Genomic DNA, 20,422 nt, shown 5'->3' on the forward strand with positions numbered 1-20,422 from the left:
TCTGCTCAGTGGGGAGCCTGCTTCCCCCCCACCCTCTGCCTGCCTCTCTGCCTACTTGTGATCTCTCTCTGTGTTAAATAAATTTTAAAAATCCTTTAAAAAAAATAAATAAAAATTTTATTTTTTTGTACATGCCAAAAAAAAGATAAAGTGCTGTGGAATTCTTATCCAATACAATCAGGATAGTATTTGTTGAATTAATTTAAAAAAATAGTTGAAGTAGAGAGTCATAACACATTATGCAACAAATATCTAATTTTACTGAACATTTATGATTATTTGTTTGCTGATTTTTTGGTGTAGGGTTACAACCTTGCCTTTTAGGTATAGGTACATGGACTGAAGTTCCACGTCCTCATTAATACCCATTATATGTGGTCTATGAGTGCCAGTTTCTTTTTCTTTCAAAAGGAGTAAAAAGATTAAAGAACTTAAGAAGCAATCTGACCAAAAAAACTTTTAGATTTTTATGACTTTTCTGGTAATCAAAATGTTACTATAGCTTTGCCCAGCTACAATTTAATGACACTTAAAAAATGTCATTGAATTGTCCCAAGGCAATCAACTTGGTTAATATAAACAAAGACTATCCCTTGTTTTCACAATCATATCCATTGTTATATAATATTTAATTGAATTATAAAATTACAGTAACTACAGAAACTACCTTAAATAGGTTTGGAAACACAATTACTTTTAATGAGCATACAGCTCATCTGATGGGGGCACAGAAGTATCCAGGTATATTAGAGAGTAACCCACTGGTCCTGAGCACGTACGCTTTGCAGAGGGAATGGAGAGTTTTGGTTAATGCAGGGAGTTAGGAAAGGGTACTCACCTGATAAATATTATAGTTTACTTAGTAATAAATTTAACAATAAATATTTAGGGCATATATGTTTAAAACTGCAAAAACAAATTTTAACACATCAAAAATATTTGGACTAATGTCAAGATATTCTTAGTACTTAGAATTATTCAGTATCATAAAGGTGTCAGCTTTCCCTGTATTAATTTATAGATGTGATGGAATTTCAATCAAAATCCAAATGATCTTGTTTTCAAACTGAGAGAATCATTAAAAAATATTTTCCCAAAGAATAAAAAATTCAAGAAGAGTCAGGATATTCTGAAGGAGTGTAATAAAAAGCTTTTTTATTAATATATCCTAAAACCTATCATAAAGCTGGTAATGAAATCATAGTGCTTATGGTGCAGAAAGGAAAAGTAAGATTAATGGCTTTCTACACAGAATTAAAAAACAAAACAAAACAAAAACAAAAACCAAAAAAACCCCAAGCAAATATTAACAAGAATTTAGTGTATTTGATAAGGAGGCACTCAACTGGAGAGCAAATAGATGATTAAATCTACGATAATGAGACAACTAACCAGTTGCTTGAAAAGTTGGTTTCAAATACTTCAGTCATTACACCATAAAAAATTTCACGAGTCAAAAATGTGAAGACAAAAAATGAAGCCATAAAGTAGTAGAAGAAAATATGTATGAACTGTTTCATAATCTGTGGGTGAAAAAGGTATTTCACCACATGAAACTCAGAAACCATAAAAAAAAGTGGTTAGATTTCACTACATTAAAAAGTTCTGTTCAGCTAAGCAGAAATAAGTCAACAATGTAACAAACAAAAAAGATCCAACAACAGAGGACAAAACATAAATTTCACACATAGGACAAAGTGCTAATACCACTAAAATAGAATGAGCTCTTAAAAACAAAGCAAAAGGGGCGCCTGGGTGGCTCAGTGGGTTAAAGCCTCTGCCTTCGGCTCAGGTCATGACCCCAGGTTCCTGGGATAGAGCCCACATAGGGCTCTCTGCTCAGCAGGGAGCCTGCTTCCTCCTCTCTCTCTGCCGGCCTCTCTGCCTACTTGTGATCTGTCAAATAAATAAAATCTGAAAAAATAAATAAATAAATAAATAAAAGCAAAAAGCAAAAAAAACTCCCCAAAAATGGATGGAATGTAGCAGGGGATTTATAAAGAAGAAATGTAAAGAGGCAATAAAACATGTCAAAAGGAAATACAAATACAGATTTTTTTTAAAAGATTTTATTTATTTATTTGACAGAGATCACAAATAGGCAGAGAGGCAGGCAGAGAGAGAGGGAAGCGGGCTCCCTGCTGAGCAGAGAGCCCGACTGGGGGCTCAATCCCAGGACTCTGGGATCATGACCTGAGCCAAAGGCAGAGGCTTTAACCCACTGAGCCACCCAGGCGCCCCACAAATAGAGATTTTTAAAAAATACCCATCAGGTTATTTATTTGAGAGTGAGCGAGCACAAGTGCGCAAGCGCGCGCGTGCAGCGGGGTGGGGGGCGTTCGGCAAAGGGGGGATAGAAGGAGAAAGAACCTCAAGGAGACTCCTCACTAACTACAGAGCCTTACACGGGTGCAATCCGAGACCCTGAGACCGTGACCTAAACCTAAATACAGAGTCCAACTTAACTGACTGAGCCACCCAGGCTCCTCAAAGTTGTCCAGTTTTAACATGAGGAAGGAGACATGCAAAAAACAAAACAAAAAAAACAAAACAAAACAAAACAAAAACCAAAACCAGACATGCTTATTCTCCACTTCCCCACTAGTGGGAAAGTGAATATTTACAGATGCTTTGGAAACTGCTAACAAAATTTTAAACGAACATGCTTTTTATATTAAGGATATACACACTGAAAGAATGTGGAAATTTAGAAAAATTGTAGAAATATATGTGCACAAAAATGTTCACTGTAGAATGCAAATAGTAAGAAACAAATCAATATACAACTGGTTGAATAAATTATGGTGCATCCATATATTAGATTGCTACATTAGATTAGATTGCTAAATACAAGCTATTTAGAAGCAGACATTTTTATATTTACTGACATGAAGAGATTTCCTTTATATACTACTGTGCAAAAAAGCACACTGCAAAACAATAGGTACAGAATTATTACTTTTATGCAAAGTATATATCTAGGTAGATAATACAAATATATTTTATGTGTAAACTGAATGTCTTTGGGATTCGTGGATCACTTTAAATTTTCTTTCTTCTTTTTTTTTTTTTAGATTTTATTTATTTATTTGTCAGAGAGAGAGTGAGCACAGGCAGACAGAGTGGCAGGCAGAGTGGCAGGCAGAGGCAGAGGGAGAAGCAGGCTCCCTGCTGAGCAAGGAGCCTGATGTGGGACTTGATCCCAGAACACTGGGATCATGACCTTAGCCGAAGGCAGCCGCTTAACCAACTGAGCCACCCAGGCGTCCCGGATTACTTTAAATTTTACTTTATATATTTCCATACTATTTGATTTTTCTGAATGTTTTATTTACAGAAAAATATGTAAAATATTCAATTTAAGCCAGAGTGAGGAAGAATGATTTCATTGAATTCACTGAAAAAATTCAATGAATTTATTTTTTTTAGTTATAATAAAAGCTAACCTTATACACTAAGACATGATTTATACTAATCAACAAGCTCTTTTGGGCTAAATTATACAAAGAGAAGGAAAGAATTCTTATTTTGCTTCTTATATGGTAAATAGAATTATAGTTCTACCTTTCTCTGAATTTAAATATGTTAAATAAATTCAAAAGTTAAGGCTTATAATTCAAGTCCTAGAATTCCTTTTTTAAAAAGAAATACAGCATAAAGGAGAGGTGTTTGGGCTAAACTTAAGGAAAATTCCAATTCAAAATGACCTGCACAAGGAAGGAATTTACTATGTTCTTAGAAATCAGAATAAAAGGTAGACTCCAGGTATGGCTGAATGTTGTGGCCCAATACTGTCATCACAAACTCATGTCATTTCCATATCTCAACTATTTCATAGTCTTCAGCCCGGCTTCAAAACTAGGTCTCCTCACAGTTCTAAGATGGCTGCCGGTAGTTATGACTGCACGTTTCTTGGTGTGTCCATCAGGAGAAGAGGAATAAAACTTTTCTCCCAAACATTCCCTTCAGTCTGATGGGGTCAATTTAGGTCACCCGGTCACCTATAAACCAGTGGTCTTTCCAGTACAGTGCCATTTCTGGTGGGCTTGCTCTAACCTGGAACTATTTCTGAAGCTGGGGATGAGGGGAAAATGATCTAAAAAATATTAATTCTCTTTAGAAATGGGGAATGCATAACAGGTAGATAACCAAGTGCCCACTACGTAGGGTATGTAGATTTTTACAATATTTATAAGGTGTAAATGAAAGTTTCATTTGAATCCTCTCAATTGGCTGGTTATATTGATGAAATTCAATGGGTAATTCTGCAGACTGTGCACATTACTTTAGTAATATGTGTTGCCTTATATGTGTTTGGGGTCAGGGAACAAGTGAAAATTTTCATCGAACTTAGCATAAATGTCTCATATTGCTGTTGTCCCTAAAGAACCCAAAAACATTTCAAGGAGGCAGGTAAATTTGGTGTAAATAAATTTTTTTTTTAAAAATACACGGCATTCTCTCAACATCTTTGTTGCTATTTTATCTGCAGACAATCTTTGGAATTTTTTAATCCTAGGAGTGAATTTTTATTCTGAAAATGTGGCTCTATGAGAAAAATAATATTGAGTAATAGATTGTGGAAACAGAAGAATACGCCAAAGGATAGTGATTAGAGAAAGCCTGTTGGATGAGTACCCAACAGAAATGCAGAGATCTAACTAATGAATAGACAAGGTAATGTTATAGATCATAAATCTCCCTAAGTTTTGGTGTATACAATACGTATAATGTTGAATTTCCAACAATGTCATTTATTGCTAGCTCATAAGGAAGTAAAGATACTCTTAATTTGGCATAATATTTAATTCATGCTGCAGCAAACCTCTATTTCTTTAGTGAAAAGTGGTGAGAGTGAATGACTAACTTCTATACTTCTCTCGAAGAGCTCAACACAGCCCTCTGACTCAAATCCTAATTGAATATTGACTAAAAGATAGCTCTGAGCTCTCAGCACACAGAAATTAAAGGAAAAATCTGAAAAGCTGATTGGACTAAATAGGAGATCCAAGATTGTTTAGAACTGCTGCTCCAGGGAGATAAGGTGTGTGGGCAATGTGATTCTGATTAATTAAAACAACCACAAATCTAAACCTATGTGTGCTCACTTTGAAGGTCTATATATAATGCTGAATCATAATACACAGCAGTATATAGGCTGCCTGTGAAAAGTAGATAGCAGCAAGAAATCCTTTTCTTTCCTCCCTTGCCGGGCAGACAGGAAGGGTAGCAAATGATGGGGAGTTGTTGTCAAAGCTCATAGGAAGTTGTTTCTAACTCGGTCATGGAAAAATGCTAGAGCGAGTCATGTCCTTTGCAAATAAGACATTCTGCTTGTGTGGGCATTATTCTTTGGAGATTTTGAAGCCTCAAAGTGCCTTATAGGAAAACACATCACTTCAAGACAAGGTCAAGTCCAATCGCTCCCCATCTGGCAATCAGCCAGATGTCTGCATTATCTTTGATAGGTCCTATGCCTCAGTTCAGTGCTTTTTCAACTGGAGCTACCAGGAGTACAGATCATTTTCGGAGGCTCCTGTCTGCCTGCAAAATAAAGGACAATGGACAAAGTCTAATAGCGTTCGATATTTACCACGACCTGGTTCCAAGCCACCTTGCTGCACTTATGCCTTGTGAGTGCCCTTTGTTCTGGCTTTGTGTGGCTTCTGTGACTTTGCTCACGCTGTCCCTAGAATACCTATTCTCCTGCCACCCCACGTTCAGATTCTAGCTGTTCCTCAGCTACAATGCAGCCCTCCTCCAGGACACCGGCTGTGACCCTCTGGCAACTGAAGGGGTGTTTTGAAACCTTGAGATGGTGTCATGACTTGGTGACCCAAGAATACCAGAATCTTATCTTGAACCAATGTCACCTACCCTCTCAAGAGAACTATACACACAGATAACAATGTCAAATAAAAAACAAATTCCCTCTTAATTATCAGAACTTTGGAAGATGAGACTGAAGCATCTAACCTTTCTCTACTTCCTATGTCCATATGCAAATCACATCATCCTTATGAACAGAAAAAGGAAAAGATGATGGTACCCAAGAATGCACAAGAAGAGACACCACTGGAAACCGTATGCTTCCCTTTCAATGGGAGAGACTCAGACCGCTAATAAATATAGTCCAATATTTTCTCAAACATTACTACTAAGATCAGAATCTTCCCACTTGAGGAATGAGAAAGGACAGAGTATGAATGTTCCTTATACCCTGTTTGCCTATACAAATCTAGGTCAGGTGTTAGGATGGAATCATATGGTGGGAGGGACAAATCCAAGATTCTCTTCTAGTCTGTTTAGGCATTCTTTGGAATTTTCTCTCCCTCCTCTGTCCTTCTGTGGGCTTGATCTGAGCCTGGGCTTATTGTGGGGCTCATGCCCCCTTGGGGCCAGATTAAGTTCCATTTGAATCCTCAGGGTCAGCTGGAACCTTTAATGGAATCATACATACATTTTCTGAAATTATACCAGGTTTACTACGATCTCTGTCCAAGAGTCCTTATGTTCTTCATAATGTTACGCAAAAGTGCTTTTGCACCCACATAGGAAAGTATTAGAATACTGGTCACTAAAATTAAACATAATTTAAAGGGCAGGCAATTTTGTTTCACATATTTAAGATATTTGAGAAGAGAAATGAACACATACCCCACACATTTATGACAAATACATAAAAATTACTCTGATAAAATGAAGACAGTTATCAACAATTATTCTAAAGCAGTGCTTTTGAACTAGTGATTCAAGACACTTCCACATATAGGCATTAATTTTCTGAGATTTTCTACATACTTCCCCCACAATACTATAAAGATGATCTGTGCTGGATAAAAATGTTCAAGCCCAAATAATGACTTTTTCTCATAGTACGAAGACATTTACACTCCTCCTTTCTCCCTTCTCCATGCTTTCTACATGCTTTGCTTAGATTAGTCTTCTTAAAATATTACAGTTGTCATGTTTCAGCTCTGCTGGGAATTCTTCAGTGGTTTTTCACTGCCTACAAAATCAACCCTGTGCATGGCCAAGGAAGCCATCAACAAAATAAAAAGGCAACCTACTGAAGGAGAGAAGATATCTGCAAATGATGTACCTGATGAAAGGTTAACATCCAAAATATATAAAGAACTTAAGCAACTCAAAACCAAAAAAAAAAACAAAAACCAAATAATCTAATTACAAAATGGACAGAAGATCTGAATAGACATTTTTCCAAAGAAGACACATAGATGGCCAACAGACACACAGAAAGATACTCAGCACCACTAATCATGAGGGACATGCAAATCAAAACCACAAATGAGGTATCACCTCACACCAGTCAGAATGCCTAGTATCAAAAAGACAAGAAGTAACAAGTGTTGGCAAAGTCACAGGAGAGAGGGAGCACTCTTGCACTGTGGGTAGGAATGTAAATAGATGCAGTCGTGTGGAAAACAGAATGGAGGTTCCCCCAAAAACTAAAAATAGAACTCCTATATAATCTAGAAATTCCACTACTGAGTATTATCCGAAGAATCTGAAAACACTAATTTGAAAAGATCTATGCATCCCATGTTCACTGCAGCATTATTTACAATAGTCAAGATATGAAAGCAATCCATCCATAAATGGATAAAAACTATGTATAATATAGTAATATCCCATTGAATATAAGTATGCAATGGAATATTACTCAGCCATAAAGAAGAATGAGATTTTTGCCATTTGCAAGGCCAAGGACAGACCTACAAGTTATTATGCTAAGTGAAATCAGTCAACGCAGAGGGAGAAAAATACCCTATGATTTCACTTAAATGTGAACTTAAAAATTAAAATAAACAGAAACATAGTCATAAATACAAAGAAGAAACTTGTGGTTGCCAGAACAGAAGGGTTAGGGATGGGTAAAGTAGATGAAGGGGATTAAAAGGTACAAATTTTCAGTTATAAAATACGAAGATGAAAAGTACAGCAAAGGGGAATGAATGAATAAATGAATGATAAAACTCCCACTTCCCCAGGGCCTGTATTTTAGTGTTGAAGGACATCCACAATCATGACCAAACCTTTATTCTTACTTCTTTTATCTCCAATATGGGAAACTTATTCAATCATATTTGGTCAGAGGTCCTCAGAGTTGCTTTGCATTACCTCATCTCTAAATACTTGGAAGTATCTTTCCTTCACTCCAAAATACATCACATCATTGTCCTTTGATCTTCTTAGTCACCTGGAGGCTTAAGTCAAATGTCTCTTCCTCCATTAAGCCTGGACAAAGGCTATTTTATCTGTGACGTGACCAGAGTCTTGAAACTTCCCAGGAACCTAAAGAAAATTCTGAGACCTTACATAAAATGTATTGTCTCCATATGTAAAACTAAAAATGAAAAATCAAAATGATAATATGTCCAGGCCAATGACTTCTAAATATATGCCAACTTCATTAATTGTGAAATATAATACTCCTATCACTACATTTGAAAACAATTGGTGCAGTTGGTTTTTCAGTTTGCAAGGATTCCTGTAAATGCACCATGATTCCTAAGAAATCACAGTCATTTATATTAACCAAGCTATAGAGACAAAGTTTTAAAAGCAAGATTTTAAAAAATCCTTTCCTTTTTAACAATATAAAAATAAGTGAATGTGAGGTATATTTTAATAAGTTTGCTCTGAGATGGAGTGGGCCTTCCAAAGTCTGCAATGGCCTCAGCCATATTAACTATGAACCCAGGACTGACAGCACAGTGGGGAGAGCCCTAGGTACATTCAGGATGCCAAGGGTGGTGTCCTATACTTCTGTCCAGCCAATGGGACCTCCCCATGGCTCCCTTTTCCTGCCACAATACAGAGACTTAGAACATATGCCCCACTGCTCAAAAAGTTGTTTTTTTTTTAATATTTTATTTATTTATTTGAGAGAGAGACAGTGAGAGAGAGCATGAGAGAGGAGAAGGTCAGAGAGAGAAGCAGACTCCTCAAGGAGCTGGGAGCCCGATGCGGGACTCAATCCTGGGACTCCAGGATCATGACCTGAGCCGAAGGCAGTCGTCCAACCAACTGAGCTACCCAGGCATCCCTCAAAAAGGTTTTAAAGAAGAAATGAGATCATCTCAGTGAACATGCTATAAATGGTAAGGAGTATTTATTAGTCTTCTCTAAATAATCATGAATTCAATAATCACGAGTTCTGCATCAACAATCTATTGAGTACCTACAAGTGTGTATCAGACACTTGTAGACACCAGAGGATACTAAACGAAATAATCTCTGTAGTGTCAGGAGAGAACAACAGATACACACTGAAGTAAAATGTGCTCAATGCTCCAATTCAGTTAACACAACATATGGCTAAGAGGGCAGGCTACAGTCAGAGCTCCTGGGCCCCAACTCCTCTCCGCTTACTAAAGGTGTGACCCAAGACAAGTATCTTAACTGCTTTGCCTCTTGGTCTTCTTAATGGAGGATCAAGATGATTAATACTTATCTTACAGAGTTACTGTTACTTACAGTTATTGTAAGTTACTAAAGATGAAAGGAGATAAGTCTTATAAATCAATACAGCAGTGACAACAGACAATAAACACCCCACAAGTAGTCATTATTTATTCCTGTTCTTTATAATGACAGGTTACCCTCATTCACTTAGGAGAGTGATAGCAGGCAAGGTAGGGGGAGGGCTTTTCAAGCAGGAGGAACAGCATGTGTAAAGACACTGAGGCACAAGAGAGCATGCCACAGCTCAGGAATGCTAAGTGGTTTAATAGGTTAAAGCCAACGGTGGAAGCAGAACTATAGGAACAAAGTCTGGCTAGTGAGAGAGGATCCATTTAGTCCATGCAAATGAGCTTAGAGTGTATCCTATGCAAGAAACAGAAAGCTACTGAAGACTTCTGAGCCAAGAAAGGTCCTGATTGAGTCTGTGCTGCAGAACGATCACCCTGGTATCTGAATGGACTGTGGGCAAGAAAGGAAGCAGAGAGAACAGTTAGAAGGTTATTGCAAAAGTCCACACCAGCAATCATGAGGACCCAAAGTGGGGCATCGGTAATGAAGATGAAGAGGAGAAAGAGGTGAAAACTTGAAAAGGGTTATCCACAGGACGTGTGCGGCCTTTGGTGGTGAGAATGAGCAACAGTGAAGATATGAAGTTAAGTTGTGCACCCCGGTCTTGAACAGCTTGGTTATATAGTAGCACCACTAGGATAGTCACTGAATTAGAAAATAAAGGGGAAAGAGACTAGGTGAGAAACTCTATTGTTGGGTGGTCTGAAGACATCCTATGGGAAATATCATGAAAGTCCATGTTCTTCCAAGTTTAGTCTGTAGACCTCTGCCATGAACTGATTATTGGTCCTTAACCAAGATAGAATGTTAGTACCAGAAATTACATCAACTTCATTACTAAGCTGTTCAATTCAGCAATTTTTTTTTTTGTAGCAAGACTTTCTTGAAGAAAGCAAGGAGTTAATTTAGATTCTCGTACAAGTTCCTTATTTTAGTGTAGACTCCTGAGGAAGCATTCACTGGCTTGTACCAGTCTGAGACTACATCTTCAGCAGCCTTGATATGTAGGTTTGGAAGGCTGGTGAGAGAACCATGGTAGAGCCAAAGGTCTAAGAATGGGAAGTACAGGGATGTTAGTAACTAAAGCCATCATTAATGGTGAAGTGGCCCAGAGAGATGACATAGAGAAGAGGGCAGTTTGCTAGGGCTACCATAAAAATCAGCACAAACAAGGTGGCTTAAACAGAAATTTACTGTCTCACAGCTCTGGAGGCTAGAAATTCAAAATCAAAGTGTCTGCAGGTTCGGCTCCTTCTGAGGCTATAAGGAGGAATATATTCCACACCTCTCCCCTAGCTTCTGGTGATTTTCTGGCAATCTTGCTGTTCCTTGCTTGCAGAAGCATTACTTTAATCTCTGCCTTCCTCTTCACATGGTGTTTTCCCTTTTTGTGTGTGTCCCTCTGTTGAAATTTCTGCTTTCAATACGGACATCAGTCATAATGGATTAGGACCTTGAAGGACCTCATCCTAACTAGTGACATCCTCAAAGACCTTATTTCCACGTAAGGTCACATTCTGAGGTACTGAGGATTAGGACTTTAACATGAATTTTGGGAGGCTGGGGGTGGGGGACACAATCAACCCATAACAAGGGCCAAGGGGGAGACCTAAAACATACCAATATTTAAGACTGAGACATTCACCACATCCTGCCTTACACTATAAGTTACATTCCATATTGGTGCATCTCAACTTCTCAACCAGACTGGTAGGTTCTTAGAGATCAGGAAGTCTGCCTAAAACGTCTTTGCATATTTTGCCTCCAGGATTTAGTGAGTTTCTTGTATGTAGAAGTGGCTCAAAACAATGTTGTTTGATGATGTATAACAAACAAAAATTGAATATGGAAGAGCCCTCAAGAAATGTTTTGAACACAGTATGTTATGACACGCTGCCTTATAGACAACAGTTGCTGTACTTGTCAGAAAAATCACCAAAGTCGATGTTCAAGATATATTTTAACTCATTTGCTTAAACAACTCTATGCCTACCATCCACACCAAAAGGCTGTTTTTCTGCATGGGCAACAGAAGGCACAATTATTTGCAAGAATTTTCAATGTTTTTCCATTGCTTTCTTAAGTGGCATAGTAGTTTCCCCGTATCACTCTGCATGTTTGCCAAAATCACATTGTCTTTTTCAAAGCACTACAGCTCCTGGAGGGTCTGTAGCTTAGCATGTGCTCCTGCAACATTTGGGGATTTTTAAAAAAAGTTAACCCCAAAATATCTCATAACTTTCCTACCACACGTAAGTGATCGTGAGAAACACCACATGAATAAAAGGAGAAAAAAGAGAAAAGCATATTTATGTCTACACATGTACAACTGATAGATTCTATTATATGACTTTGGTAACATTGAGGCTGATAATATATATTTAAGATTTTATTTATTTATTTGACAGACAGAGATCACAAGTAGGCAGAGAGAGAGGGAGGAAGCAATCTCCCCACCAAGCGGAGAGCCTGATGTGGGGCTCGATCCCAGGACCCTGAGATCATGACCTGAGCTGAAGGCAGAGGCTTTAACCCACTGAGCCCCCCAGGCACCCCAAAGCTGATAGTATTTTAAGCTGCCTAACTTTCACTAACATGCTGTTGACTGCCCGTTCTTTTTTTCTTTCTTCTTCTTCAGAAAGGGGCTAAATCAAATAAAACTTACTAAAGAACATATACCCAACATGGAGATTCAGCTCTTTCTGACTTAATAGTTGGCCACTTAAACATGTCCTACAGTGACTGAAGTTCAAATGGGATTCAGCCATTTCAAGAAATTTATAATCGCTTACTGTCTTTAAAAGAAGACACTTCTCTATAATACCTCAAGATGTCCATTGTTGGTACAAACCAGCTAATCTGGGAAGTAGTCAATGATATGTTTCTGCTACATCAATTAAAATAACACAATGTTACACATATCAACAATAACAACAACACTTAAACAGCACTTACCACATGCCAGGCATTGTTCTAAAAGCTTTAGTGTATTATCTCACTTAATTTTCATAAGAACCCAAGGATGAAGGTACCACTACTATCCCCATTTTATTGATGAGTAAACTGAGTAACACAGAGGTTAAATAAGTTGCCGCAAATCACAGAGGCAGTTTGGGGCACAGCCAGGGAACAAACCCGGGCATTCAACTTTCTGAGTCTATGTTCTTAACTACAGTTCTTCACTATCTGTCATGTGTCAAGTGTGATGACCAGACTTCGAACCATTTGCAAACTTCATCCTCTCTTCTTTACATGCCACTATCAGATAATTCTATCACATGATTGGACTAATAAAAAATAGCAACGTAATTCTGATCATCAGCTCTCCAATTCTGCAGAAACTATAAATCTGATCCTAACAAGGAAACGGTTGCCAGAGATAGGGAACATTGAGTTCCAAATTTCCAGATCCTTTTCTTGGAGGCGCTACAGTGCCCAGGGTCAGATTATCAATATCTGTGCAACAATGGTAAGAATAGATGGTGTTGGCAAGAACCAGACAGCTGGTGTCCTACTACCCAGCTGTATAGGGTATCCATCTTAGAACAAAAATAATTTTAGTTAAAAGTGATCAACATTTCATTATAATTAACTGATGGGTTGGTAGACTTATTTCTATTGCTTTTTGCAAATTCCTAAAAAGAGACTTAAAAAAAAAAAAAAACCACACACAATAAAACACCTCAGGCTCAGCTTCATCTTCCACTAACACACCTTCCAGTTATAAGAGAAGCCAGAAAAACAAAATTTGGGGTGAAGTTCATGGTTTTCAATGTTGGTAACTAATTAAAAAAACTGAAAAATGCATTGTAGACAAAACAAAATATCCTTGTGGGTCACTTTCAGCCCACAGGTCACAATTTACAAGCTCTCATGTAGTTTATAGTCTTGTAAACTTTTAAGATCTCACCTCCTCATCCAAAAATTTAGCTGGACAAAGTGAACTTTAACTTGATTTTTGTCTCAGATTCTTCAAAGACACTGCCTTATCCTATAATGTAAAAATATCACAAAAAGAAGATGGAAGGAAAAGTTAAGTCTTGATAATGAGCAGCTACATTGCCCAGCAAGAACTACCAACTGCTAGACAGAGAGGGCACATTGGGGATTATCTGAAGCTTCCCCATCTCCCCTCTTCATATGAAAGATGAAGAAATTACCCAGAGACAGAAGCTGACTTGCCTATAAGCGGTGGTTTATTAGTGGCAGAGACTGAGTTCAAACACAGTTTCTTTTGATATATGTACCTTTTCTTTTCATCTTTGTTCATTCTGTCAAGAAAGTCATTTGAACCCCTCGATCCAGCCACGCCTGTAGTCACCCAGCACTGGATGCTTTCCTATTGCAAACACCAATATGTCTTTCCTTTCCCTTTTGTTTTCCTTTTGATTTCGCCACTTGAGTTGGGTTTTTCTAACTGGGAACTAAAAGAACTGGACTAATGTGTCCCACAAACAATGGCTCCTTTCCACATTACTACTACCTCAGGCTCTTCTCCAGACTGGGATATCGGTCTTCCTTTAGGCTGACACAAATCATGCAAATTCTTAAAGACCTAATCCTAGTCTACTTCCTCCTTGGAGATTTTCCCTACTTGCATATCCAATTCTGTGTGTACACATGCACACATTCGCGCTCTCTTTCCCCACATTTTGGTATTGGTAATTAGCATCTCACAATTAAACACTTTCTTATTTTCAACTTATTTGACATGTGTATATGTTATCCTCCAGACTAGAACACAAGCTCCCCAAATCAGGAACCTCACAGGAATCTTCTGGTTCTGCCACCAAGCCTGGGAGATCAAGTGCTTGGTGCAAGGAGTAACTACTCATCTATTTAAAACTTAGTTCTAAGTTAAGAGAACTCTCTTAATCATTCCAGCTTAAGTTGTATAGATACCTGGCCCCAAATCACAAACACTGATTATATTTTAATTTAATAGCCAATAACTGTATATGAAATTTGTTTTGTAGGGGAAAGATCTATGAATCATTTGACTTTTACCACTATACACAGTACAATTCTTCAGGAATGAAGGATTTAATTTCTTTTGCTCTTCAGTTCAGTTTTAGGGGACTATGAGGCTATTCCAAGAATGTAAAGAGGAAAGAGCCCTCTCATACTTTTTTTTTTTTTTTTTTTGTATTCTGCATCTCAGAATTTCCCTGCTGGTACTAGTGCAGAACAGTTCCTGCCCATTGTACCAAGGCGATTAGAAGGGAAATGCCAAAAAGCATATATAAAGATTTCAATTATTTTTCTGATGAAGAGAGGAACAATTCTTTTTGAAGGAATCCTGGTTTAAAAGCCATTTCATTCCCTCAAAAGGTTAGAGCATTTAATACAATTAAAAAAAAAAAAAACCAGGTCCTCAAAAATAAAATAAAAAAAAATTTAAAAAAAAGGTTAGAGCATTTATTTTTTAAAATCCATATCATATGTTGCATTGACAAGATGACTCTTAAGAATTTTGAATAAGAGCTAACCCAAATGCCTCAAAACATACCTGAATGGATGAACCCCTATTATGGATTTAAAATATATATATATACACATATATAGTTAGCCAGGACTAGGTCTTAAATTTTAGGAAAGGTAGGGCTTTTGAGCCATGGCCAATTCACAAAGTCAAGTAAGTAAATGAATAAAGACAGAATTTCTACAGCTAAGAGTGACTCAACATTAGCCAAAATTTCATGGCAAGTTATGGGGTGAATCACATAGAAATGAGTAGCTTGAACTCACAACACATTTGGTATACTCATAAAGTCCTCTTGAATGAAATAGGAGTTCATATAAAAAAAAACATGATTTTAGGATTGCCCCTTTCCCTCATTACATACAGACACACATTGACATCCAGGTACACAAACATATACATGCACCCATATTCATTCATAATCCAGACATTATAATTCCTAACCAATTAAAAGATTGGTCGTGTCAATCTAAATATTACACAGAATTGTTTACAGTGCCTGCTTTACATTGCCTCAGTAACATCTCTAAGTAGCTAGTTCACTTGAGGTAGCCACTCATCACCGTTACTACACAATTTAGAAACATATGGCACAGCTTTCCCATGCCAACTTCTAGGTATTCACTTCACCGTTATGACAAAAGAGGACAAATAAAATGCACACAATAGTTTTTCAGATCGTCATTTAAGGGCAGCTGAAACATACCCTGTGACAGTCAGAAGGCTAGACTTTTTTTTTGGTCATTAATTATCACTACTATCCACATTCATTGTAGTAGGAGAAACGTAGACCTATAAATGATAAAATGTGTTTTCACATAGTCTGTTTAAAGTCCCTTCTTTTAGCTGGGGAGATTATTATAATGAGCCGGCAATCTTTTCCCCAGGAAAAATGAAATAAAAATAATTAACAAAATGATCCAGGAATGGTACCTTCTCCCTCTGCTCCTTTCCAATTGTTCTTCTTGGTTAAAATGCCTTTTCTTTTTTTTTTTAATCTTCAGCTCAAACTACACAGGAAGCCTGACAAGTCTGGTGTTCTGATTTACTAATAGCCCATCTCTTCCCTTCATACTTTTTATGAGGTTAATACCTAAATGTCCATTTTGTCCATATTGATTATTTGATAGGTACCCAAAGGAGAAGAACAAATCTCTCTCAACTCAAATAGAAGAAATCCTGGATTAAAAAAAAAAAAAAAAAAAAGTACTTGTTATTAGGATGCTAGGACTCGCTTTTTTGCTCTAGAATATTTCTGTCCAGTGTTGCATATTAAAGACAGGATTTGAAATCAGAATAATCCATGCCTCAGTTTCCACTCATTTTCCGATATACATACTGCTTTAGACAAGTTATAAAACCTCTGAGTCTCTGTTTTCTCTTTTAAGAATGCAAATAGTAACTCCTACATTGTTAGAGTTAGGAGAATTTAAAATAACAGAGAACAAAAAAACAAATGTAAGTAAAAACTAAGGAAATTTCAATAAACTACGTATTTTTGTTAAATACATATCAATATTGGTTCTTTAACTGTAGCAAATGTGTCATACTATTGTAAGATATTAAGGGGGGAAACTGGGGCTGGACTATATGGGAACTCTGTACTATTTTCTCAATTTGTCAGTAAATCTAAAAGTCTTCTAAAAAATAAAGACGGATTTGAAAAAATGACCTAAGTGGAGTGCCTTGGCACATGGTAGGTTCTTGAAAAATTGAAACCAGTGTTATGATATAGACTATTTGGTTTCGTAAAGTGTCTTATACTCTATACAATATGATCTTTTCTTCTCTGGCTCTGTTGGGTTATAACAGACACACAAGATTGTGTAATTTTAAGGGAAACAGCGTGATGATTTGACAATACGATCTCTTCTCTTCCCCACTTCAACTTTTTCATAGGCAGTCTTCTCTGGCTCCCTCCACGTCACTCTAGTCCCTCCTTCCACATCATTTTTCCTCTAGCTGTTTCTAATTCATCCATTTCTATTGTATTATAAATTCGTGTATAGTTTACAAACAGTTTGTATTTCTCCAAGCCTAATTTTGCTTTATCAATTTTATTTGTTGGCCTTAAATTTTACCACAATACTTATGCAAACATCTCTGTTACTTTCAATGACTACCCACTTAAAAAACACAAGTTCCAAGCTTTCTACTTGGGAGAAAATAGTAAGACACCCTCTTCCAGAAAGACACTAAAAACTTAAAGATACAGAAATGGAAAAGCTTGTTTTCTTTTGAAATAAGGAGATAGATAATCAGCTTCTCAGTATAGCCAACAGCCCTGAGGCAGCTTTGCTGGACTATACCTTTAGCACTAGTTTGCTGCAATAACTAAAAATAGTTTGACCAAATGCCAGTGTTATCAATTTGCCCTGTAGTCTTTGATGTTAAGGTCATGTGTAAAAACAGAACCCACTTGCCCCTCAAAACCACAGATTTGAATTGATTCAGGTAAAACATGCAACCAGACCAGAAAAACTTAGCCTCGTGATGCTCTTTTCAGGAGGATGAAGTTTCTGTTTTTAAAAGAAATGGGCCACTGTGAGAATGGATTTCTTCCCCCATTCTAGCACTGAGTTTTAGCTTCTATTTAAAGGACAGAGCTCTAGAACCATTCGACGGATAAAGCAAAGTTTGTTTTTATATTTTCTCTTTAAATCACAACAGTTTTCATGGCCAAACATCTTTGGTTGGCGCTCTTATTAAGGGGATAGATTTTGAAGAGGATATTTCCCCTGCTATAAAGACACGATTAGCATAATAATTCCAAGCTGAAACTTGAAATGTCAGGCCCTGTACCTGAACCAGACACCCAATCTTAATAGAAAATCCAAAAACTTTATTGTTCTGTGGATACCTTTGTCTACTATCATCCACAATAGAGGCTGAAAAAGCAAGGGGGCACAGATGACAGGTAGAGCGTGAAGTGTGTAACCCACCTGCTATTCTCCAACCAGGAAATGAGTCGTATTTTTAATAAAACTGATAACCAAGCTTGTGACAGCTGAAATAAATCATCAGCGCTGGGTGGTGTGTGTACATATATAAGCAAAACAAACAGAGAAATCTGTGCTAACTTAAGAGTGGATAAACACAGGAAACCCCCACTCCCTAGGACAGCAACACGGAATTCAGACTTGAGTGACAGCAACTAAGAAATTCACACGTTAAGAAACCGTCCTTCTGGGGGCTTCACCGGCTCTTCTTTCAAAATGGAACTGACAAATTCACTTAAAAGAAACAACGGAGCGCTGACTTTCTTCACTAACTCACTCCAACCGGGGACCTGACCTCTTCTCCTCTGGTCCCACCACTGCCCCTTATCCTCAGTAACCTTCCCCCTCCTTCCTCTGGCTGGAAAACAGCTTACAGAAATAGGCACTTTTTGCACATCAAAAGCAGTCCGGGGCCGCCTCAGCCTTGCCCCAGCCTCAGACACAAAAAGCTTTTGATGCTTGTAATTGCGAAGCTTTTTGCAGCTGCACTTTATCAAGCCAAAAGCGGCTGGGCTTGGAGGGCCTCGGAGAGCCAGAAGGTGGCGGCGAAGTCACCTTGGGAAGAGGAGAAGAGGGTCAAAGGGAGGAAGGTGGAGGAGCTGACCCCGGTAGAAGGACCAGAGCGCGTGCCCCCGTTCTGGGGTCACTGAGGAAGGGGTAGAGGGATTGGAGGGAACTTCAGCCAGAGGGGGAAGTGATGCCCGAAGACCCTTAGACGACCCTAGTCGGGATCAGCTGACCCCAACGCGGGGAGGAGCGTGCCCTTCGCAGTATGACTGGAAGCTTCGCGTCCCGGACTTGCTTTCTGCCTCCTGCCGCTGCGGCTCTCTGGGCTGGGCGAGCTAAGCGCTGCTCGGAGGCGCTCTTCTCCCTCTACACCGGTGCCCCCACCTGCCGGGTGCCCCCGCCCGCCGAGCGCACGCCCAGGAAGGCGGGCCCAGAGCTGAGCGCAGCCGCCCGCCTCTGGAGAGTGCCGGGAGCCGGGCAAAACGAGCAAGGCCTCTCTGGGCGCCGCGGGCTGCAAGTCATTCCCCGAGCCTCCCGGGCCACAGAGCGGGACCTGCCCGCCTAGCTCCCCAGCGCTCCCGGGTGGGGACACACGACGCTGAGGTCCAGGCCCCTCGCCGGTCCCCCGCAGCTCCAGGAGCGCTCGGAGCTGGGCCGGGCCCGGCCGCGAGGGGGGGGCCTGGCAGCCCCTTCCCCAGGGCGCGGTCTCCTCCTCCTGCTCCTCCTCGCCAGCTGCGCCGCCAGCTCCCATTGTTCGCCCCGCCCGCCTGGCGACGTCCCGGCGCAGCTCCCGGGGCCTCCCCGGCGCACCTACCTTCTGCTGCCGGCGAGCCATGTCGGTGGGCTGCTTGGCGTTGAAGGGATAGGCGATGCAGCGCATCACGAACACATAGAGCTGCAGCCTCTTCTTCCTCTCCTCCTCCTCCTTCTGCAGCCGCTCCAACTCCTCCTTCTCCTTCTCGCTCACCACGGACGGGCTGGGGCTGGAGGGCCGGCCGCCACCGGCGCGGCTGCTGGGCTGCAGCCCCCCGGCCCCAACGCCGCTGCTCGCGCCGCTGCCCCCACCGCCGCCGGCGCCCACCCCGGCTCCGGCGCCGGCCCCGCCGCCACCCCCGAGCCCCGCGCCGCTAACGCCGCCAGAGCCCTCGCTGGTGCGGCTGGGAGACAGGCGCGCGCCGGACGCGGCCGAGCCGAGAACCTCCTTGCCGCTCTCCTCCTCCACGATCTCATCCGATTCCTCTTCGCTGGACGAAGGGTCCAGCATGGTGGCGCCTGGGAGGGGGGTGGTCCTTGGAGCCCTGGGCTAGGGGTGCAAAAGATGGGGGGGCGCTGGAGGCAGCTGGGGGTCGGCTCCCCGGGATGGGTGCTTCTCCCCAAATCAGGGAGCGGGTGCTGCTGCTCAGCCTCCGCCGCCGCGACTGCTTCCTCTGCCCGGAGATCCGGAGCTGGGCTCAGACCCAGGAGCGCGAGGGGAGGAAGGGAAAGGAGAGGTGCGTCCGTGGACCCGAGGTGGGCAAGGGGCAGAATCAATTGCGAGCCCCGAGCTCGCAGCCGGATACCATCTGCAGCCGCTGAAGGAGGCGCCTCCAGAAAAGATGCCGAGTGTTGCAAGCTGTCGGTGCAGCCAAGAGCCTAAGAGGCATCTTGCCGATTGGGGAGGGAGCGGCGCTTACGTGTTTATTGGCTTAACTCTCCCGTGTCCGCTGCGTAAGGGGTGGCTGCAGAAGGCTGGAGCGGAGAGAGCGGGGAGCGGCTGCAAACTCTCAGATCTTCAGTACTGACCCTAACACTTTCCACATTCCTCACCCCCTCCCCTTTGTGGATAATTTCTTTCTTGATCCCCAGTTCTCTTTGCCTCGACCTCTCTCACCCTCCC

General features: G+C 40.4%; 1 protein-coding gene across 27 annotated transcripts in view; it reads right to left on the reverse strand.

Annotated features, from left to right (window-relative positions):
* Positions 1-19,925, reverse strand: part of CADPS (calcium dependent secretion activator) — a 467,297-nt gene extending 447,372 nt beyond the window's left edge. For all 27 annotated transcript variants that reach the window (XM_032867304.1, XM_032867302.1, XM_032867301.1 and 24 more), the window contains exon 1: positions 19,361-19,925. In XM_032867304.1, the coding sequence (XP_032723195.1) occupies positions 19,361-19,810 (450 nt within the window). In that variant the 5' untranslated portion in view covers positions 19,811-19,925. The remainder of the gene's footprint in view (positions 1-19,360) is intronic.
* Positions 19,926-20,422: the final 497 nt, after the last annotated feature.

This window comes from Lontra canadensis, unplaced genomic scaffold, assembly GCF_010015895.1.
Source record: "Lontra canadensis isolate GAN:19392208 unplaced genomic scaffold, GSC_riverotter_1.0 scaffold34, whole genome shotgun sequence".
Taxonomy (NCBI): domain Eukaryota; kingdom Metazoa; phylum Chordata; class Mammalia; order Carnivora; family Mustelidae; genus Lontra; species Lontra canadensis.